Below are 23,577 nucleotides of genomic sequence, written 5' to 3'. Positions count from 1 at the left end.
AAAGTGACCCGCTTTCGGTGTGTTTCCCGCGATTCGCCGGAGCTCCGCCCCCTTGCTGCGCGCTGATTGGCCGAGAGCGGAAGCGGAAGGCAGCGATTGGGTGAAATGGAAAGAAAATAAACGTGTCGTCATAGTTGGAGGCGTGGTCAGCGGTGGTATTGGCGCGAAACAGACAAGAGAAGAAGGCAAGAGAAGCACGAGGCTGAAAACTCTTCAGTCAAAGATTCAAACAAAAGATATTTGAACGTTTGTGAATTAAAGAGAATGAAATGTATCTTATTCTTTTTTTATACAAGTTTATTCTGTACTGACGTCACCACTAAACTATTCTGTCGTTTACAAAACTAACTAATAAACATGTTTATTTACTTATAAAACATGCATATTTTCAAAACACATTGATTTTACAATTCAAAAGAATAAAAAGTACATTTTCAAAGATTAAAAACGACTTGATCGAATTAAAATCGGATACTATTTTAACGTTTGTTTAAATTATTTAAACATGAATAAATGATGGTTATATTTAAGATTTTCCTTTATTTTTCCCACAATGGGAAATTTTTAGAATTAATCTAATTTAATCTTCAGTTACTAAATTAATCTAGTTATTAACCAACTGTGTTTTATTTACCAGTGAAACGTGTTCAGATTTTTAAATTAACATAAAAAAGTAACTATTCAGGTCATTAGATTTAATTAATTAATTAAATTCATTTATATATTTCATTACTACAAATATCCTGCGAATATTCGGAAATTAATATCATTATGAATATGTTTTTCAAATCTTACACTAGTTTAAAATATAAGGAACTTCATAATAGTTTAATAATATACGTTTTTATTTATTTAGATAAAGTCCTGATAAACAGTTTAAGAGGAAAAAATACATTTTGTTTTCATTCAAATCACCTGCAAAAGCTCGTTTATACATCATAGGATTATAAGATTAAAACAGTCTTTGATAAACGTATTTATTTAATTTCAATAACGTGTCAATCACGTCACTGTTCTGTTGGCAACAGCGCCCTCTGCTGACCTGAACATGCAACTTCATGCAACATTTCTCTCTGTAACACTTGCTGGTAAACATGGTTTATGCTCAGAAGTTCAGGAAACGACGCCATGTTTGCGTCCGGTCCTGATGAAGGCGTCCACGCAGCGGTCGATGTCCTGGTCCGTGTGCGCCGCCGAGATCTGGACCCGGATCCGGGCCTTGCCTTTGGGCACGACGGGGAAGGAGAAGCCGATGACGTAGATTCCTGCGAGGACACGTTTTTTTTTAACAAACCCTTGTTTGACCTTCGACCCGACGACCTCACCGAGTTTCAACATGTCTTCGGACATGACAGACGCCAGTCGAGCGTCTCCGAGCATCACGGGACAGATCGGGTGAACGGATCCTCCGATGGTGAAGCCGGCCTCCGTCATCCTGGTCCGGAACCTGCCGTTCAATTATAGACGTTAGTTTTTATATACAGACACGCATATAATATAATATATATATACACGTATATATATATGTTAGTTTTAGTATTTTATATACAGACACGCATATATATATATATATATATACGTATATATATATATACGTATATATATATATACGTATATATATATATACGTATATATATATATATATATATATACGTTTTATTATTTAATATAGAGATACGCAGACACACAACGAAACACAGACACACCGAAACACAGACACACAGAAACACAGACACACAGAAACACAGACACACAGAAACACAGACACACAGAAACACAGACACACCGAAACACAGACACACAGAAACACAGACACACAGAAACACAGACACACCGAAACACAGACACACCGAAACACAGACACACCGAAACACAGACACAACGAAACACAGACACACCGAAACACAGACACACAGAAACACAGACACACCGAAACACAGACACACCGAAACACAGACACACCGAAACACAGACACACAGAAACACAGACACACAGAAACACAGACACACCGAAACACAGACACACCGAAACACAGACACACAGACACACCGAAACACAGACACACCGAAACACAGACACACAGAAACACAGACACACAGAAACACAGACACACAGAAACACAGACACACAGACACACAGAAACACACCGAAACACAGACACACAGAAACACAGACACACAGAAACACAGACACACCGAAACACAGACACACCGAAACACAGACACACCGAAACACAGACACACCGAAACACAGACACACCGAAACACAGACACACCGAAACACAGACACACAGACACACAGACACACCGAAACACAGAAACACAGACACACCGAAACACAGACACACCGAAACACAGACACACCGAAACACAGACACACCGAAACACAGACACACAGACACACAGACACACAGAAACACAGACACACAGAAACACAGAAACACAGACACACAGAAACACAGAAACACAGAAACACAGACACACAGAAACACAGAAACACAGACACACAGAAACACAGACACACAGACACACAGACACACAGACACACCGAAACACCGAAACACCGAAACACAGACACACAGACACACAGACACACAGACACACAGACACACAGACACACAGAAACACAGACACACAGAAACACAGACACACCGAAACACAGACACACCGAAACACAGACACACCGAAACACAGACACACCGAAACACAGACACACCGAAACACAGACACACCGAAACACAGACACACAGACACACAGACACACCGAAACACCGAAACACAGACACACCGAAACACAGACACACCGAAACACAGACACACCGAAACACAGACACACCGAAACACAGACACACAGACACACAGACACACAGAAACACAGACACACAGACACACAGAAACACAGAAACACAGACACACAGAAACACAGAAACACAGAAACACAGACACACAGAAACACAGACACACAGACACACCGAAACACCGAAACACCGAAACACAGACACACAGACACACAGACACACAGACACACAGACACACAGAAACACAGACACACAGAAACACAGAAACACAGACACACAGAAACACAGAAACACAGACACACAGAAACACAGACACACAGACACACAGACACACAGACACACAGACACACAGAAACACCGAAACACAGACACACAGACACACAGACACACAGAAACACAGACACACAGAAACACAGACACACAGACACACAGACACACAGAAACACAGACACACAGACACACAGACACACAGACACACAGAAACACAGACACACAGACACACAGACACACAAACACAGACACACAGACACACAGACACACAGAAACACAGACACACAGAAACACAGACACACAGACACACAGACACACAGAAACACAGACACACAGAAACACAGAAACACAGACACACAGACACACAGACACACAGAAACACAGACACACAGACACACAGACACACAGACACACAGACACACAGAAACACAGACACACAGACACACAGAAACACAGAAACACAGACACACAGAAACACAGACACACAGACACACAGACACACAGAAACACAGACACACAGAAACACAGAAACACAGACACACAGACACACAGACACACAGAAACACAGACACACAGACACACAGAAACACAGAAACACAGACACACAGAAACACAGACACACAGACACACAGACACACAGAAACACAGACACACAGAAAAACAGACACACAGACACACACCTCATGGTTTTGGCCGTCATGCTCTGAGCGATCTCATTGGACGCCAGCAGCAGGTCGACGGCGCTGGAGGCGGATCCCACCACAGGAGGCGGGAGGGAGTTGGAGAACAGGTACGGTCGCGATCGCTGTCGCAGCAGATCGATGAGCGGCTTCGGTCCGACGGTGTAACCACCTGCAGACATGACGTGAGTCTCCTCGTGACCTCCAGGGGGCGCCAGAGGCGACACTCACCGGCCGCTCCTCCCAGAGCCTTGCCCAGCGTGGAGTTGACGATGTGAACTCGGTCCATGACCCCCAGCAGCTCGTCCGTCCCCCTGAGGACACGCACACGTTCAGCTTGACCCTCACCCCTCCCTCAGGTCGCGGGGTCGTCACCTCCCGCGGGCGCCCAGGAAGCCGGTGGCGTGACACTCGTCGATGAACACCAGGGCGCCGTAACGCTCCGCCAGCTCGCAGATCCCCTGCAGCGGCGCCACGTCCCCGTCCATGGAGAAGACCCCGTCCGTGACCACCAGACGCATCCGCGAGGACTGAGGCGGGAGAGAGCACGGGTCAGACCTCTGACCCCGGGTGACCCCGGGCGACCCCGGGCGACCCGTCGCGGTCCAGACGCCCACCTGAGACTTCTTGAGTTTGTCCTCCAGGTCGTCCAGGTCCATGTGTTTGTAGCGCAGCCTGGTGGCCCGACACAGACGGATGCCGTCGATGATGGACGCGTGGTTGAGCTCGTCCGACAGAACCGCGTCGTCCGGACCCAGCAGGACCTGAGGGAGGAGGAGGAGGAGGTCACCGGGGGTCAGGGGTCAGGGGTCAGGACGCACCTCGAACAGCCCGGCGTTGGCGTCGAAGCAGCTGGCGTACAGGATGCAGTCATCCCTCTCATGGAACTCAGCCAACTTCTGCTCCAGGTTCTTGTGAAGGTCCTGGAAACAGCAGCAGTCATGAGTTCGCTGAGAGGGAGTGAGACGAGTGTGGAGTGTTTCTCGTACGGATGCAACGATACCGGTGTGAATATGATCCGATCCAACACTTTATTTATTCTATTAAAGCATGAGCAGTTTTACTGCAATACTTCATATTTTTGCGAAGTATCGGATCAGTACCGGTTCCGATCCTCCAGACACGAGTGCATCACTAGTCTCTAGAGTTAGAAAGTGAGTCTGAAAGTTCCAACTAGTTGTTTGAAAGTCAAGGTTAGAAGGTTTTGTTTGTTAAATATGTGGATTTGATGAAAGTCGTCCATTAGTCGGGTTTAAAGTTTGAAAGTTGAAACTTTCAAATAAACTTGTTAGGAAGAAAAAAACACTTAATGTTGAATAATATGTTGTTAAACATACAAATAAGTCACTTGAGAAATATGATAACAAATATGTTGTATTTATTTGTTTTCTGACCTGAGTTCCGCAGATGAACCGCACTGAGCTCAGACCTGCTCCGTGAGACCTGAGGGCCTCGATCCCACCCTGGACCACCTCAGGGTGGCTGGACAGACCCAGGTAGTTGTTGGCGCAGAAATTCAAAATGCCTGCAGAAATACAATGGACTCGCGTCATATATATATATATATATATATATATATATATATATATATATATATATATATATATATATATATATATATATATATATTTACATTTGTTAACTCTTTTAATGTACCACTTATAATTAACTATTAATGAGGTATTTATTCATGTCTTTACAGAACATTAACTACTTATCAAACACGTTCATTGTGACTATCTTCTAAATTAACTAAGAGTTGAAGCTAAACAACATCTTAACTAGTCGTTATTATCAGTAAAATTATACATTTTTACTTAAATATTAATTACAGTGAAAACTAGCTTCTCTCCATTTACCAGTATTAGGTGTTAATACCATGAGAAGTAGTTCATGTTTTATAGTTTAAAAAAAACACAATTATTAAAGTATTAGTAACTTCATAATTACTCGAAAGTAAGTATTTGTAATTGTGAATACATTTCTCGGTTTATTTTATTTATAACTTTACTTTTATTAAATTCACACTCGTGTGTTCAGCGACTTTATTTAATCGCTTTTCTCGTGTTTTCTGTTTGGTTCTTAAACGAAAAACCAACACATAAAACGGTGACCCGTCGATACTTGACCCGTTTAGAGTCGATAACATTGAAACGTCCGAGCTTCTTTGAAGGCAACACCATCAGATTAAACTTCAGAAGCGCCGCTCGGTGCTGCGTTCAAGGACACGCGTTTGTTTCAGTAGAACGTGGACTTCAGACGTGTTTTTAAATAAAATAACTTTATTAAAGTGTAGTTTCGCTGGAGCTGGAGCTCGAACTCACCGCCGCTGCTGCCGCGCACCTGGATCTGCGGTCCCTGCGAGGACGTGATGATTCTCTCCGCCTTCCACGTCCCCGCGGCTCGGATCCCGTCCAGCTCCGCGTCCAGAACCTTCCTGGCTTCAGCCAGCGCCGAGGCGCCGCGGACCGGGGCTCGGAGGACCCCGGCCAGGGGCCCGGCGAGGGGCCCGGCGAGGGGCCCGGCGAGGGGCCTGACGAGACTCTGAGCGGCTTTTCTGAGCGACATGACGGCGAGGGTCGGAGCTGCAGCGTGGCAGTGAACGTCGCATAATATCCACGGGGCGTGTTGCTGTTCAGCCAATCACGGGCCGCTATTGACGGCGAGTGACTTGTTTGAGCCAATCAGAGGACGAGGCTGAGAAACGCTGGCTGTCAGCGCAAACTGTTGCTCGAAACAAACCATTAATTAAGATTAATATCATTTAAAAAATAACATGTCACACAATATTGTAACTTTGTAAATATATTTAATTGTAATTATTCTATAAATCATTTCAGAAAAGAGGACGGTGATAAAATATAAACCTAAAGTAAACATGTCGGTTAATGTCAACTAAATATTAAGTCATTAAGTAAGTACTGGTTATAACTGACATTTACTCTTAAATGCACATGATGGTTGTGTGTCACCAGTTATTGTGTGTTTAATCTATTGAACGTGTTTGTCTGGATGTTCACAGAGAAGGTCAGAAGAAGTTGATTTGTGTCTTTGTTGATCCGAATAAAATATATAAATCAATTATAATTGTAATAATGTTACCTTTCTGAGCACTGAATATTCATTAATATCATTTAATTTAATGTGTTTTATCATATTTATTTATTCTCTAAATATATATCATTTATGCATCCAATTGTTATTTCATTTAAATGCATTTTTCATCTCCATACAAATAATCATGTTTCGTTTTTTACTACAAAATCTGATAATCATTTATTTTCATAATTTAAATAAATCTTGCTTCTTCCCTGCAGTGAACGTCCAGATGAGCCTGAATCAGTTCCTCAAGAATAGATTCTTTGTTCCTCTTTCCTTGAACATCTTGACTAACTCTTCAAACGAATGTCATAACGAACCCGAACGTTTTCCCGTCATTTGTGGATTTTACGCAATAAAAAAAAGCTTCGCTCGGAAAGACCTTGAAAAAAAAAGCTAGAAAACAAACACAAGTTTCTCAAAACGATTTTGAGTCGAGGAGATAAAACACTTCAGTTTATTTTCATGTCTAAACAAGAAGGATCTGAGCCGCTCTAGTAGAAGAACTCACATTTCTCCTTAAATCTCTTCTGCCAGTTTCTTTCAGGATCTTCTTCTGAAGCTACGTAGCATTCATGCTAACTTTTGGGTGACGTGTCATTTAATCAATCAGCGACTATCTTGATTTAAAATAAATTAAAGATGTAAAAAAACAACTCGACCTTTAAGGTAAATTCACGACGTATCAAGTACAAGACAAAAGTAGACCCGGCTGTAGTTTAATATGGCAGCAGCCATAAATAAGCACAAAAAACATTTTCACAAAGGAATGTAACGTAAAAAAAGTATTTTAGTTGCGTTAAATCATTGAAAACACGAACGTGAAACTGATTAAGAAGCAGCTTCTGTCGCACAGTGTTGGCGACTAAACACCAGAATATTCCACGTATACGTCGTCAAGAACTCAACCTTCCTCGGGAATCCAAGCTTAGAAAATGTGCAAAAGTTTGCGTCTCACACACGAGTGGAGAACAGAGAGTCTTTCCAGTGGTCAGTGAGCGAAGCGGGTCGAGCCTCACGAGTCCGAGTGGTTCTGAGAAGAACGGACCGACGGCAGGCGCTCGGCGGCCATCGCTCGTCCAGCCAGAAACTTGTCGAACTCTGCGGCGAACGACAAACACACGAATAAAGTTGATCAATGTTATTGCATGAGAAAGTCTTTCAATTTACTTTTATATTTTCTTATTATTATAATTTTTACATTTCTTATTATTATTATTTTAATTTTATATTTTCTTATTATTATTTTAATTTTATATTTTCTTATTATTTTCATATTTTCTTATTATTTTTACTCTATATTTTCTTATTATTTTTACTCTATATTTTCTTATTATCATTTTTATTTTATATTTTTATTATTGTTATTATTAATTTATTTTCTTATTATTATTTTAAATTGATGTTTTCTTATTATTCTTTTTATTTTATATTTTCTTATTATTATTTTTATATTTTCTTATTATTTTTACTTTATATTTTCTTATCATTTTAATTTTATTTTTTCTTATTATAATTTTTATTTTATATTTTCTTATTATTGTTATTATTCTTTTATTTTCTTATTATTATTTTTATTTTATATTTTCTTATCATTTTTATTTTATATTTTCTTATTATTATTTTAATTTTAAATTTTCTTATCATTTTAATTTTATATTTTCTTATTATTTTTTTTATTTTTTATTTTAATTTTATATATTTTTTTATTTATTTTCTTATTATTTTAATTTTATATTTTCTTATTCTTTTTTTTTTTTTTATTTTAATTTTATATATATATATTATTTATTTTCTTATTATTTTTTTTATTTTATATTTTCTTATTATTATTTTAATTTAATATTTTCTTATTCTTTTTCTTATTATTTTAAATTTATATTTTCTTGTTATTATTATTATTTTTTTTAATTTTCTTATTATTATTTTTTAATTTTCTTCTTATTATTTTAATTTTATATTTTCTTATTATTTTTATTTTATTTTAATTTTATTTATTTTTTTATTATTTTTTATTTTATATTTTCTTATTATTTTTTATTTTATATTTTCTTATTATTAATTTTTTTTCTTATTATTTTAAATTTATATTTTCTTGTTATTATTTTAATTTTTTTAATTTTCTTATTATTATTTTAATTATATCTTTTTTCATCATTTTTATTTTATATTTTCTTATTATTATTTTTATTTTTAATTTTCTTCTTTTTTTTTTAATTTTCTTATTATTATTTTAATTTTATATTTTCTTATTATTTTTATTTCAATATTTTCTTATTATCATTTTTATTTTATATTTTCTTATTATTTTTATTTCAATATTTTCTTATCATTTTAATTTTAATTTTTCTTATTATCATTTTTATTTTATATTTTTATTATTGTTATTATTAATCTATTTTCTTATTATTATTTTAATTTGATGTTTTCTTATTATTCTTTTTATTTTCTTATTATTATTTTTATATTTTCTTATTATTATTTTTATATTTTCTTATTATTTTTACTTTATATTTTCTTATCATTTTAATTTTATTTTTTCTTATTATAATTTTTATTTTATATTTTCTTATTATTTTTCTTATTCTTTTATTTTCTTATTATTATTTTATATTTTCTTATCATTTTAATTTTATATTTTCTTATTATTTTAAATTCTTTTATTTTCTTATTATTATTTTAATTTTACATTTTCTTATCATTTTAATTTTATATTTTCTTATTATTATTTTAAATTCTTTTATTTTCTTATTATTATTTTAATTTTATATTCTTTTATTTTCTTATTATTATTTTAATTTTATATATTTTTTTATTTATTTTCTTATTGTTTTTTTATTTTATATTTTCTTATTATTATTTTAATTTAATATTTTCTTATTCTTTTTCTTATTATTATTATTTTAAATTTATATTTTCTTGCTATTATTTTAATTTTTTTAATTTTCTTATTATTATTTTAATTATATATTTTTTCATCATTTTTATTTTATATTTTCTTATTATTTTTATTTTAAATTTTCTTATTATTTTTTTTTTAATTTTCTTATTATCATTTTTATTTTATATTTTCTTATCATTTTCAAATAAAGATTTTTTTTCATTATCATTTTAATTTAATGTTTTCTAATTATTATTATTATTTAATTATTACTTCTTCTAGATTTAGTTTATTTACTAGTTTATCTAGTTTTCTTAATATTTCTTTCATTATTTCATCATCAATTACATTATAAATTTCTCCCAGCAGGCTAAAGCTTAAAGCAGCGATGGCGCCATCTGCAGGTGGAAATAAGAAGGCAGGCTTCTTTAATTAGCTCCTGGCGCTGCACAACATTTGACCTTTGATAGTTTATTCATTTGATAGTTAATATCCATAAAAAAGATAACATATAAACATATATACTACATTATTATTAATATTATTGTATCCGTCTGTTGAAAAGTACTTTATGATAATGAATAAAACGATAAACACGACGGTTATACACGTGAACAAGCAGTTAGTTGATAACTAGTGGTTAACTAACTCAAGCCTCACCTTCACTGGTCACACCGTCAGAGTCTTCCAAGTCTTCCAACTGAAAGTCAAGAAGTTGAATTATTCTCACGTTTGTGTCTTCATTTCACGTCCATCAGGGTTTTTACGACAACATTCGTCACGAGAGGAAGTTCATGAAAGTTTGTTGTTGTAAACATGTCAAAAACACAAAAGTCATCTTTCAAGTTCCATTAGTCGTGTCTGATAACAGCTCATGGTCGACTTTAACTGTTTAAGACACGTTTATAATTATTCTATTCCTTTTATTCGGAAACTTTTTTTTTAAATTAAATGCATAAATTCCAATTATTCCAAAATAATGCATTTGAACATATAAAGTATTTTAATTAAATATTTTTAAAATCCATAGCCTTTTAAATTCAGTATCTATGAATCTAGTGACACTATTATACTTTCATTTATATTATGAACACGACAGGGTCAGGAGGTCAAGAGGGTCAGGAGGTCGACTCACGTCGTCATCATCCAGGGTCAGCCACTTCTCGATGTCGTCCATCGGGGTGGACTGGGCGACGGGGATCTGGGAACGACAGCGGCGTGTAAGTGAAGGCAGCACCACCGTCGCCACGGCGACGCGAACCGAACGCATGACGCAAACCACAGCAACAACATTCCAGGATGACGGGCGAGTGGCGAGCCGAGGAACTACACAACTGTCATGCAGAGACTCACACATGCACACAAACGTCTGTCGTGAGGAAGAGAGAGAACGACTAAATGATGGGAGGATGACGGGAGGATGACGGGAGGATGGATGGAGGATGGATGGATGGAGGATGGATGGAGGATGGATGGAGGATGGATGGATGGAGGATGGAGGATGGATGGAGGATGGAGGATGGATGGATGGAGGATGGATGGAGGATGGATGGAGGATGGAGGATGGAGGATGGAGGATGGAGGATGGAGGATGGAGGATGGATGGATGGAGGATGGATGGAGGATGGAGGATGGATGGAGGATGGATGGAGGATGGAGGATGGAGGATGGAGGATGGAGGATGGAGGATGGAGGATGGAGGATGGAGGATGGAGGATGGATGGAGGATGGAGGATGGATGGAGGATGGAGGATGGAGGATGGAGGATGGAGGGATGGAGGATGGAGGATGGAGGATGGATGGAGGATGGAGGATGAAGGATGGATGGATGGATGGATGGAGGATGGAGGATGGAGGATGGAGGATGGAGGATGGATGGATGGAGGATGGAGGATGGATGGAGGATGGATGGATGGAGGATGGATGGATGGAGGATGGATGGAGGATGGAGGATGGAGGATGGATGGAGGATGGATGGAGGATGGATGGAGGATGGATGGAGGATGGAATCAAGCCACGCGTCTCAAGCTCGGACCCACCATTCCTCGCTTGATCATCCAGTCTAACTTGGGGGAGGAGTCATGGGAGGAGGCGGGACTGAAGTCCTTCACACAGAGAACAGTTCAACAGACAGACGTCAGTCAAGAGAAACATCCCATAATCAAGTTGTTGTTGTTGGTGAGCATCGACCGAGTCTAGGGTTTAAACAGGGTTAGCTCGAAGCTAACTATTCACTGGTTGCATTTTGAATATGAACTTCACAAAAACAACAAATACAAGTGTTTTCAGAGACACATTTGATGCTGTTAGCTGTGGAAAGAAAACATGCTAAAGCTAATCGACATTTTAAAGCTATTTAGGCTCATAAAGTGATTTTTTGTGTTTATATTCTTCCCAAAACAAGAGACACTTAAAGGAATATGTTAATATCACAAAACATTTAAGCTGACTTAGCTAACAAGTTTGCTTCTTCAATTAGCTTCCAGCGTGGAATGTAAAAATGCAAAAGCTAATCGGTTTAGCATTTTTAAAACTATTAAGCTCATAAAAGTGATTTTTGGTTTGTATTTTTAGTAAAACGAGGGGATTGAGAATGACTTAGGATTCAAGATTCATGATTATTAAGCCAGATCACAATATACTTAAGCTAATCTAGCTAACTGACTAGTTAGCTTAGCCCCTAGTTTTGCACAAAATTTGACCTTTTGATATTTTATTTTTTCCTTTTGTAGATAAAGAAGTGTTTTTAATACATATTTCAAAAAGACAAAACTGTGAACATGAACCAGAAGTCAAACAAAAGAACGAACAAACAAAAGAACACAACTTTAAATCTGAGCTAGCAAACGTATTAGCCTCCGTCGCGAGCTAACCTTTTGTCTTTGCTTATTATTTCAGTAACATTTTTCAAGTATTGTTTTTTAAAATGCAAAAGATTTTGAACAGTTCAGGTCCAAATGTAAAAAAAGAAAGATCTGTAGTGTTCAATTTTTCTGTGGAATACAAACTAAAGCTAAAGCTAATCATCAATTTAGTTGTTTAAAACTATTTACACTTATTTAAGTAATTTTTTGGTTGCTCGATTTAATTAAACGAGGGAAAACTGAATTGAAAAGGTATATTTTTATATAATAATAATATAAAATATGACATCTTACTTATAATTAATGAGCTAAATCACAATACATTCAAGCTAATCTAGCTAACTAGTTAGCTTAATCTCTTGTCTATTTGAAGTGTTAGACGACTCGTTTCTATGAACTCATTATTTCATTACATTAAGTTTTATTTATTTAAATGCAAACTTATTTCAAGGTGACGATGCTACGCTAGCATGCAGTACCACGAACCACCGCCAGAGCGCCACCACCAGCGCAAGAATGTGACGACTGACTGCAGTAAACAGTTGAACGTGTTGTTATGGTCGTGAGAGTCGGATCCTCACCGCTCTGGAGTGCAGGAGTCCGTCGCCGGCCCTCGGCGGTCCGTCCACAACCTCGTCCCCTCGTCCGCTGAAACACCAGAGACTTTTAGTTCCCGTGTCGGACCGTAATCCAGATTAGTGACGGATAAGTGACGGATTATCTCCTCCGGCACCCAAACAAACACACGCCGTGACTCCAATTAAGACGCTCAAAACTTTATCGACACGCGGCGGCGACACCGTGGGAAACTTGAGGTTCGAAGCGCTGACCTCGTTCTCTGGCCAGGATTGGAGCGTAAACGGGTCGAGCCGGTTTGAAGCGGCTCGGGTTAGAAGCCGCGACGAGGAGAATATTTACTTTTGTCTCGGCTGAAGATCGGGATCCGGTCTCGGCGTCAGCGAGTCCAGGTCGTCGGCGTCGCACGTACCTGGAGACAAGGTCGCGTTGAGCGGTCGACCACCACGACCTTCGACCTCGAGGTCACGTGAACACTCACTCAGTCGCGCCATGTCGCTGGACAGACTGTTGGACTTGGACTGGCTGAAGGCGCTGTCCTCTGATTGGCTGCCGGCCTGGACGTCCGAGAGGTTCACGTACATCTGGAAGGAAATGAACGATTCAGTCTTTCACCGTCTTTTTTAAACTCTGTCGTTCTTCTGCACCTTCTCTGTCGAGTTCTGTCCGTCTGTCAGTCGCCTCTCGAACCTGCGTGGAAATAAACGTTTAAGAAAAGATGTTTATTCTTCACATGTTGTATTGTTGTCATTATTTTACATTTATTTCATCTATAGTTTTATCTCATTATTTCAGAATTAGAGCATCTTAGAGAATAGAATTAAATAAAGTAATAATAAATATAAGTAAATAAAATGAGATAAACACAAAAAATATAGAATACGTTACAATACAAATACAGACCCAATATAAAAAAATTAAAAATAAATAAATTATTAAACAAAACATTACATTAAATATAATAAAATAAAATCGTTTTGAATTAAGTTGATTTAAATTATTAATTCATTCCATTAATCAAAATGGATGGAACATGTTCTTGAACTCTTTTGTAAGTAAATATATACAAATTCAATAATAAAAATAAATTTAAGAAAAAAAAACAATTATTTTAGATCAAATTAAATTATTTTAAATTAAATTAAACTATTTTAAATTAACTTTAAATAAGACGGGTAGAATACGTTTTTGAAATCTTATTTAAATAAATATATTAAAATAAATTAAATTTTAATTTAGTTTGATTATACACGTACTTATTATTTTAATTAGTTTTTAAACTCTTATATAAATAAATTAAAATAAAAGGTTAATAAACTCTTGAACCCTTATGTAAATAAATATATTAAATTAAAATAAATAATACGGGTACAACAAACTCTTGAACGGTTATGTAAAAAAATAAAACAAAATTAAATAATAAAAAATGAAATAAAATCCAAATGAACCTGACGTCTAATCTCGTGCTGCCGTGACAACGTAAACTAGCGTAAAGGAGTTGCTAGCTAGCTAGCGTAAAGGAGTAGCTAGCTAGCTAGCGTAAAGGAGTAGCTAGCTAGCTAGCGTAAAGGAGTAGCTAGCTAGCTAGCTACGCGTCGTACCGCTGGTAGCGGCTGAAGGCCGAGTTCATCTGGTCGTTGGTGTCCAGCAGCTCCTGGATCAGCTTCTCCTCGCTGAGCCGCGGCACCATCGTCACGATGCGCTCCTGCATGTCTTTACACCCCGAGTACAACTGCTGATGACACAACAGACACAGCATGTGTGGGGCGGGGGGGTCGTGGCGGGGTCGTGGCGGGGTCACCGGGTGCGGCGGCGGCGGCGACAGATCAGTTACGGGCCACACGGACGCGTCGGGCGACAGGTGGTGGACTCACCTCCAGCAGCTCCACGTCGGCCCGCTTCACCGTGACCGGGTCCAGGCGGGCCATCAGGTCCGACATGGTGCTGAGGTTCTCGCGCACCACGCCCAGCTCCGTCTTCAGCGTCTCCACCTGGCGGTCGGAGGGACAGGTGAGCGAACCCGGCGCGCCAGGAGCCCAGGCGCCAGCTCACCTGCGACGAGGTCAGAGCCTCGCGCCCGTCCAGGATGAGTTTGAGTTCAGAGGTCAAGGGTGGGATGAGTTTGGAAGACAGCGCCGAGGCGGGAAGAGTCGTGACAGCGGGACCAGGAGGATTCTGGTCCGTCAAGAAGCCCCCAGAAGAAGAGTCACAGCCAAACACCCGTGAGTCACACTCAGTCGTTACCACGACACTTCTGAGTGCGTGTGAAAGTGCTAGCAGAAGAGTTAGCATACATGCTACACAGCTGTTCGAGGACGACTCACACTTTCAATTCATTATTCTGTTTTGAAGAACACCTACCCCTCCTTTAAATGTAAAATATGCACAAATAAGAACCAGGACCAAGTTTCATAATAATAAAATTGATAATTGAAAATGTATTTGTCGTCTAAATATATAAATATGTTAAAAATCTGAACGTATATTCAGAAATATCTACACGACAGAGCTAGCTAACTTGTTAGCATACATGCTACACAGCTGTGGGGGTTTTGGCGGGAGGATTCGAACTGGATCACGCTTTGGATCAAAACAAAAAACAATGTTTAGAAAATGTTTCAATTTATTTCTCTTAATACTATATTTATCTTTTAATTTATTATTTATTCACTTATCTTTTTATTTTAAAGAAAATGTTTCCTCTATCAGTCACTCGACAGGAAATTCACTTATCGTTGATTTATTTGATTAATATTGTCTATTTATTTACTTTGCCTTTATTCTAAATTACATAGTTTGTGTTGTGCATTGTATTGTTTCTATTCTACTCTACAAATACAGTTTTTGTTCATTAATTTTGTGTAAATGTATTTGTTTTTAGCTGTAATAATAAACGAATAATGTTTTTTTTAAATGTTTCTACCGGTGACGTCCTGTGTCTTTTGAAAATAAATAAAATTAAATGAACAAAACAGGATTCTCAAGAGGAAACTCGTAAATATATTTCATTAAAAAGCAACATTCATGGAGGATTCTGGAGAAAACTCATAGGAAGGCGTCGCTGTCGTGCGTCAATATTGACTCTTCGACTCAAAAGCTTCAAAGTGTTTGTCATGAACTCGTCACTCGTTCATTGAAGGGAATAATTTGTGTGTTTTTTTGGTTCACAGCGGTTTGTCAAGATGCCAGGAAAGGAAAAGGTTGTTAAAAGAAGGCGTGAAACGAGAAGAATGTGCTTGAAAAACAGGTTTGTGTCACGAGAGGCTCGTACCTTCTTAGCCGCGGGAGCAGAGTATCCGTCCAGCTCCGTCATGGGGAACTCCAGGCCTTTCCTCCGCAGGTCCTCGTACACCGACACCACGCCCGTCAGGTCGGGTGAGCTGCGGAAGGCATCGGCCCACGCCTGGACCACCACCACCATGAGATGCTGGAGCACCAGAGCCTGCAGACCCAGACTCACCTGAACGATGCTGAGCACACGGTCGTGCAGGATCAGAGGAGGGTTGTTGCGCGGGATGATGGCTCGGACCAGGACGCCCTCGATGAAGTCCCGGGTGGTCACCAGGACGTGGAACCTGTAGCCGCAGTTCTTCACGCACGTCTCCAGGACCTGAAGAAGCAGAAGCTGCTGAGATGTCCAGGAGGAGGCGCTGGAGCCGTTCACTCACGGTCAGCGCCAGCATCACTTCCTTGAAGTTCTTGTTCCCGGCGATCCTCTTCCTGATGGCTCGGACGGCGTCTCTGGGTCTGGAGATCAGACGCGGGAGTTAACTTGAGCGCAGATTGAGAAACAAACCATCAACACACCCTTCCTCGAGGCTGTTGATGACATCGCAGATCTCCATGTTGAGGGCCCAGTCCTCCGAGGGAAGGCTGGCTCCGGTCGCACGCTCTGTGGGAAATTACAACACTTTGAAACATGTCAGGAGCAGCAGTCAATATATAGATGTTTACACTTATATAATCTAAAACAACACGTGACACAATAAAGTGTGTAACTGTCAGGAAAGATGTGTAACTTTATTGGAATATATTCTTCCAATGGTAACAGACTTAATTGTGTTAAAATAAAGTGTGTAACTGTCAGGAAATATGTATTTGAACATTCTGGACACCAACAATTATTTCTGTCAGTAACACACTTAATTGCAACAAAGTGTGTTACTGTCAGGAAAGAATGTTTTACAATACGTGTGTTACTGTCAAGAAACCGTGTGTTACAATAAAATGTGTTACTGACAAGAAAAACTTGAACAAAACAACAAAGTGTGTTTATACTGTATGAGGAAAGAATATGTACAAAAAAGTATGTTACTGTCAGGAGAGAATACGTTACAATAAAGTGTGTTACTGTCAGGAGAGAATATGTTACAATAAAGTGTGTTACTGTCAGGAGAGAATACGTTACAATAAAGTGTGTTACTGTCAGGAGAGAATATGTTACAATAAAGTGTGTTACTGTCAGGAGAGAATATGTTACAATAAAGTGTGTTACTGTCAGGAGAGAATACGTTACAATAAAGTGTGTTACTGTCAGGAGAGAATATGTTACAATAAAGTGTGTTACTGTCAGGAGAGAATACGTTACAATAAAGTGTGTTACTGTCAGGAGAGAATATGTTACAATAAAGTGTGTTACTGTCAGGAGAGAATATGTTACAATAAAGTGTGTTACTGTCAGGAGAGAATATGTTACAATAAAGTGTGTAACTGTCAGGAGAGAATACGTCATAATAAAGTGTGTTACTGTCAGGAGAGAATACGTTACAATAAAGTGTGTTACTGTCAGAAGAGAATATGTTACAATAAAGTGTGTTACTGTCAGGAGAGAATATGTTACAATAAAGTGTGTTACTGTCAGGAGAGAATATGTTACAATAAAGTGTGTTACTGTCAGGAGAGAATATGATACAATAAAGTGTGTTACTGTCAGGAGAGAATATGTTACAATAAAGTGTGTTACTGTCAGGAGAGAATATGTTACAATAAAGTGTGTAACTGTCAGGAGAGAATATGTTACAATAAAGTGTGTTACTGTCAGGAGAGAATATGTTACAATAAAGTGTGTAACTGTCAGGAGAGAATATGTTACAATAAAGTGTGTTACTGTCAGGAGATAATATGTTACAATAAAGTGTGTTACTGTCAGGAGACAATATGTTACAATAAAGTGTGTTACTGTCAGGAGAGAATATGTTACAATAAAGTGTGTTACTGTCAGGAGAGAATATGTTACAATAAAGTGTGTTACTGTCAGGAGAGAATATGTTCCAATAAAGTGTGTTACTGTCAGGAGACAATATGTTACAATAAAGTGTGTTACTGTCAGGAGAGAATATGTTACAATAAAGTGTGTTACTGTCAGAAATTAATCAATTTAAATAACAAAATGTATTTCTAAGGTTATTTAGCAAAACTGGGTCTTGTTTTTTGATGCAATATTTGTAAGCTAGTAATTTATATTTAAATAGCGCTTTTCCAGACCAGGGTCACAAAGCGCTTAAACAATCAAAACAAAACTCAATAAAAAAACATAAAAGATCAAGAAAACATAAGACAAACACAAGAGTCTCAGAAAAGCAAGAAAAAGCAAGAATAAAAATGTATTAAGATGTTTCTTGAAGGCGTCAGTAGACTGCATCAAGCGCAGAGGGAGATCGTTAAATGTGAGTTCTTCTACTAGAGCTATTAAGTGTTCGATACGTTTATGCTAATTTATAACACAATTACTACACAGTATTGTTCTCAACATCGATTTATCTTCGTTCCTCCATCAAAACTAAATGATTTATGATTTTAAAACCTGCTGCTTCAGGTCCATGTAAATGTGCGGAAGAGAGAAATAAACACATTGAAAACCCATTAAGAGCATCAGCAGATAAACGTCCATTAGTGGGTCACCAACATCCTGCCTCCCTATTGGCCACTTCGATTCCCACACCGGCAGCCAATGAGAGACGAGAGGAGCCGCTCTTAGCCCCGCCTTCCCCTCACGCCATTGGCTGCGTGCGGTGTCAGTCGAAGCGTAAGCCTTTGCTCTTCTGTCAATCAACGTTCAACTACATTAAACAGGATTTGATGGTTTTGAACGCGTTTGATTTGAAAGCACGTCTCGCTGAGGTGAAGTCACCGGAAGTGACGTGTGCAGGTGCGCCTCGTCCATCACTCACCCACGCGCTGACCCACCGCGGTGCTGAACGGGTTCCCCAGCAAGAACTCCATGTTCGCGGCGTGACGAGGGTCCGCTGGAGGGTCCGAGGCTCCGGAGATGCTCGGAGATGCTCGGAGATGTTCGCAGATGTTCGGAGATGTTCGCCGCAGCTCCGCCGCTCCTAGTGCCGCAGCCGCGCGCGCCTGCTGCTGCCTGACAACGAACTGAGCACCAGTTGCGCGACGTCACGATTTAAAGGGACAGTAGCACAGGAGCAGATGTCTAACACCGCCCCCTACCGTTCACTGGCCGCACTGCAGGTTCGTATAGAGAGCTGGTGCTGAATGAAAGCTGAGAATCAATTTAAAGCAAGAACATGAAAGACAACAAAGAACAAAGAACAAAGAACAAAGAACAAAGAACAAAGTACAAAGTACTTACAAATATGTGTTCGCAGAGATCAAAGAACGACGTGTTATTATTGTGTAACTACATGTGAAGGAATTCAAGAGAAATATTCAAGATTAAAAACAAAATACAATTGATAAAATATAACAAAAAGGAAAGTTTGAACCTGTTTGGTGAAAATGACAGATTTGGTGTAAATTTTATTTAAATGTATCTGTACCAGGATCTGATAATGTGTAGCATGATTTGCAAATAAGAAAATACATTTACAAATGTGTCACTAGATTAACAAACATGTTACTCAATTTAAAAAATACATTTTTACATGTAGAAATGTGTTACTCGATTAAAAAAGGTGTTGCTTGATTTACAAATTGGTAACTATATTAAAAAATGTGTTGCTTGATTTAATGTGTGTTGCTTGATTTACAAATGAGTAACTATATTTACAAATGTGTAGCTTGATTTAAAATGCATAGCTTGATTTACAAATTACTAACTATATTTACAAATGTGTTGCTTGATTTACAAATTAGTAACTATATTTACAAATGTGTAGCTTGATTTACAAATTAGTAACTATATTTACAAATGTGTAGCTTGATTTACAAATTACTAACTATATTTACAAATGTGTTGCTTGATTTACAAATTAGTAACTATATTTACAAATGTGTTGCTTGATTTACAAATTACTAACTATATTTACAAATGTGTAGCTTGATTTACAAATTAGTAACTATATTTACAAATGTGTAGCTTGATTTACAAATTAGTAACTATATTTACAAATGTGTAGCTTGATTTACAAATGAGTAACTATATTTACAAATGTGTAGCTTGATTTATAAATTAGTAACTATATTTACAAATGTGTAGCTTGATTTAAAATGCATAGCTTGATTTACAAATTAGTAACTATATTTACAAATGTGTAGCTTGATTTACAAATTAGTAACTATATTTACAAATGTGTAGCTTGATTTACAAATTAGTAACTATATTTACAAATGTGTAGCTTGATTTACAAATTAGTAACTATATTTACAAATGTGTAGCTTGATTTACAAATTAGTAACTATATTTACAAATGTGTAGCTTGATTTACAAATTAGTAACTATATTTACAAATTTGTAGCTTGATTTACAAATGAGTAACTATATTTACAAATGTGTAGCTTGATTTATAAATTAGTAACTATATTTACAAATGTGTCACTTGATTTACAAATATGTAACACAATTTAAAAAATACTTTATATTTTTAGAACTGGTTACTTTACTTAAAAATGTGTAGCTTGATTTACAAATGAGTAATTCCATTTACAAATGCAAAACTTGATTTAAAATTAGCATCTCAATTGACATATGAGTAACTAGACTAAAAATTGTGTAACTTGATTTAAAATTGTGTCACTACATTTACAAATGTGTCACTAGATTAACAAATGTGTCACTAGATTAACAAATGTGTCACTAGATTAACAAATGTGTCACTACATTTACAAATGTGTCACTAGATTAACAAATGTGTCACTAGATTAACAAATGTGTCACTACATTTACAAATGTGTCACTAGATTAACAAATGTGTCACTACATTTACAAATGTGTCACTAGATTAACAAATGTGTCACTAGATTAACAAATGTGTCACTAGATTAACAAATGTGTCACTACATTTACAAATGTGTCACTAGATTAACAAATGTGTCACTAGATTAACAAATGTGTCACTAGATTAACAAATGTGTCACTACATTTACAAATGTGTCACTAGATTAACAAATGTGTCACTAGATTAACAAATGTGTCACTAGATTAACAAATGTGTCACTAGATTAACAAATGTGTTACTAGATTAACAAATGTGTCACTAGATTTACAAATGTGTCACTAGATTAACAAATGTGTCACTAGATTAACAAATGTGTCACTAGATTAACAAATGTGTCACTACATTTACAAATGTGTCACTAGATTAACAAATGTGTCACTAGATTAACAAATGTGTCACTACATTTACAAATGTGTCACTAGATTAACAAATGTGTCACTAGATTTACAAATATGTCACTAGATTTACAAATGTGTCACTAGATTTACAAATGTGTCACTACATTTACAAATGTGTCACTAGATTAACAAATGTGTCACTAGATTTACAAATGTGTCACTACATTTACAAATGTGTCACTAGATTAACAAATGTGTCACTAGATTTACAAATGTGTCACTAGATTAACAAATGTGTCACTAGATTTACAAATGTGTCACTACATTTACAAATGTGTCACTAGATTAACAAATGTGTCACTAGATTAACAAATGTGTCACTAGATTTACAAATGTGTCACTAGATTAACAAATGTGTCACTAGATTTACAAATGTGTCACTAGATTAACAAATGTGTCACTACATTTACAAATGTGTCACTAGATTAACAAATGTGTCACTAGATTAACAAATGTGTCACTAGATTTACAAATGTGTCACTAGATTAACAAATGTGTCACTAGATTTACAAATGTGTCACTACATTTACAAATGTGTCACTAGATTAACAAATGTGTCACTAGATTTACAAATGTGTCACTAGATTAACAAATGTGTCACTAGATTTACAAATGTGTCACTAGATTTACAAATGTGTCACTAGATTTACAAATGTGTCACTAGATTAACAAATATGTAACTGAATAAAAAAATGCCAACTCGATTAACTTAACCAACAATGCTGAACTAGATCAAGTGAATTTTAACATGAACTTGATTTACAAATGTGTCTTTGAGAATAAATACAAACATCAAACACGTCAAGTTTCTCAGACAAAGTGAAAAAATGTCTGATTTGCTGGATATTCAAACCTGTCGAGCATTTGTTTTGAGCCTCAAAGACAGACGTTACATAACGTTTGTTTCTAAAGAGAATTCTTAAAATAAACACTTTTCTTAGCAGCGTAGATGTAAACATCTTATCTTAAGAGACTAGTTTCATTCAAGGTGTCGAGGCTCGTGACTCAAACTGTTTCACAAACACTAAAGTTTCTCAGGCTCACCCTCCGGTCGCCGTGGAGACGGTCGTCCAGAGCTGGCAGAGAACATTAAAGAAACATGGAGTCTGAACATCATCCAGAGTCGCTTTGTTCGTCAGGAAGAAACACATCAGAACATTGGTTGTGATTTATAATGTTTTCAAGACTCACCTGTAAACAATCATGTGTGTGTGGCTATTACACTTCCAGCCACTAGGTGGCAGCAGTCGTTACAACCTCCACAGCTAAAGAATGATCACCGAGGACTGTATCCTCTATACAGTGATGACTGAGGACGAGAGGATACAGTGATGACTGAGGACAAGAGGATACAGTGATGACTGAGGATGAGAGGATACAGGGATGACTGAGGATGAGAGGATACAGTGATGACTGACGTTGAGAGGATACAGTGATGGCTGAGAACGAGATGATACATTGATGACTGAGGACGAGAGGATACAGTGATGACTGAGGACGAGAGGATACAGTGATGACTGAGGAGGAGAGGATACAGTGGTGACTGAGGACGAGAGGATACAGTGATGACTGAGGATGAGAGGATACAGTGATGACTGAGGACGAGAGGATACAGGGATGACTGAGGATGAGAGGATACAGGGATGACTGAGGACGAGAGGATACAGTGATGACTGACGTTGAGAGGATACAGTGATGACTGAGGACGAGAGGATACAAGGATGACTGAGGATGAGAGGATACAGTGATGACTTAGGACTAGAGGATACAGGGATGACTGACGTTGAGAGGATACAGTGATGACTGAGGACGAGAGGATACAGGGATGACTGAG

General features: G+C 37.5%; 2 protein-coding genes across 6 annotated transcripts; both read right to left on the bottom strand.

Moving 5' to 3' along the window:
• Positions 1-960: 960 nt before the first annotated feature.
• gcat (glycine C-acetyltransferase) lies at positions 961-6,359 on the bottom strand. The gene is made up of 9 exons (XM_087809399.1): positions 6,073-6,359; positions 5,143-5,273; positions 4,570-4,671; positions 4,366-4,512; positions 4,124-4,278; positions 3,980-4,062; positions 3,749-3,920; positions 1,326-1,447; positions 961-1,265 (listed from the first exon to the last, which is right to left on the bottom strand). Exons 1-9 carry the CDS (start codon positions 6,314-6,316, stop codon positions 1,114-1,116), a joined length of 1,308 nt encoding a protein of 435 aa, XP_087665525.1. The 5' UTR covers positions 6,317-6,359; the 3' UTR covers positions 961-1,113.
• A 931-nt stretch (positions 6,360-7,290) lies between these two features.
• Positions 7,291-19,911, bottom strand: tom1 (target of myb1 membrane trafficking protein). Of its 5 annotated transcripts, none has more exons than XM_087809394.1 (16): positions 19,339-19,911; positions 16,976-17,060; positions 16,837-16,915; positions 16,629-16,778; positions 16,440-16,571; positions 15,221-15,343; positions 15,043-15,159; positions 14,770-14,900; positions 13,816-13,858; positions 13,650-13,752; positions 13,511-13,580; positions 13,174-13,240; positions 11,768-11,833; positions 10,864-10,929; positions 10,389-10,428; positions 7,291-7,948 (listed from the first exon to the last, which is right to left on the bottom strand). In XM_087809394.1, exons 1-16 carry the CDS (start codon positions 19,388-19,390, stop codon positions 7,863-7,865), a joined length of 1,410 nt encoding a protein of 469 aa, XP_087665520.1. In that variant the 5' UTR covers positions 19,391-19,911; the 3' UTR covers positions 7,291-7,862. The 5 variants fall into 5 exon arrangements, with proteins under 5 accessions (XP_087665520.1, XP_087665519.1, XP_087665523.1 ...); XM_087809393.1 differs by having other exon boundaries at positions 14,770-14,903; positions 19,339-19,905; XM_087809397.1 differs by lacking the exon at positions 15,221-15,343 and having other exon boundaries at positions 19,339-19,904.
• Positions 19,912-23,577: the final 3,666 nt, after the last annotated feature.

This window comes from Callionymus lyra, chromosome 15 (genome assembly GCF_982586985.1).
Source record: "Callionymus lyra chromosome 15, fCalLyr1.hap1.1, whole genome shotgun sequence".
In the NCBI taxonomy this organism is placed as follows: domain Eukaryota; kingdom Metazoa; phylum Chordata; class Actinopteri; order Syngnathiformes; family Callionymidae; genus Callionymus; species Callionymus lyra.
This window is presented reverse-complemented; position numbering and strand designations above follow the sequence as displayed.

What these genes read in the sequence shown, in the direction of transcription:
- tom1 (XM_087809393.1), bottom strand. Translation starts at nt 19,390, where the DNA reads ATGGAGTTCTTGCTGGGGAACCCGTTCAGCACCGCGGTGGGTCAGCGC. An exon ending in CGCGGTGGGTCAGCGCGTGG is followed by an intron (nt 17,061 to 19,338) that starts GTGAGTGATGGA and finishes AATTTCCCACAG; the next exon opens with AGCGTGCGACCGGAGCCAGC. An exon ending in TGACGGTGTGACCAGTGAAG is followed by an intron (nt 7,949 to 10,388) that starts GTGAGGCTTGAG and finishes CGTTCGCCGCAG; the next exon opens with AGTTCGACAAGTTTCTGGCT.
- gcat (XM_087809399.1), bottom strand. Translation starts at nt 6,316, where the DNA reads ATGTCGCTCAGAAAAGCCGCTCAGAGTCTCGTCAGGCCCCTCGCCGGG. An exon ending in GGTTCATCTGCGGAACTCAG is followed by an intron (nt 4,672 to 5,142) that starts GTCAGAAAACAA and finishes TGCTGTTTCCAG; the next exon opens with GACCTTCACAAGAACCTGGA. An exon ending in ACAAACTCAAGAAGTCTCAG is followed by an intron (nt 4,279 to 4,365) that starts GTGGGCGTCTGG and finishes CTCCCGCCTCAG; the next exon opens with TCCTCGCGGATGCGTCTGGT.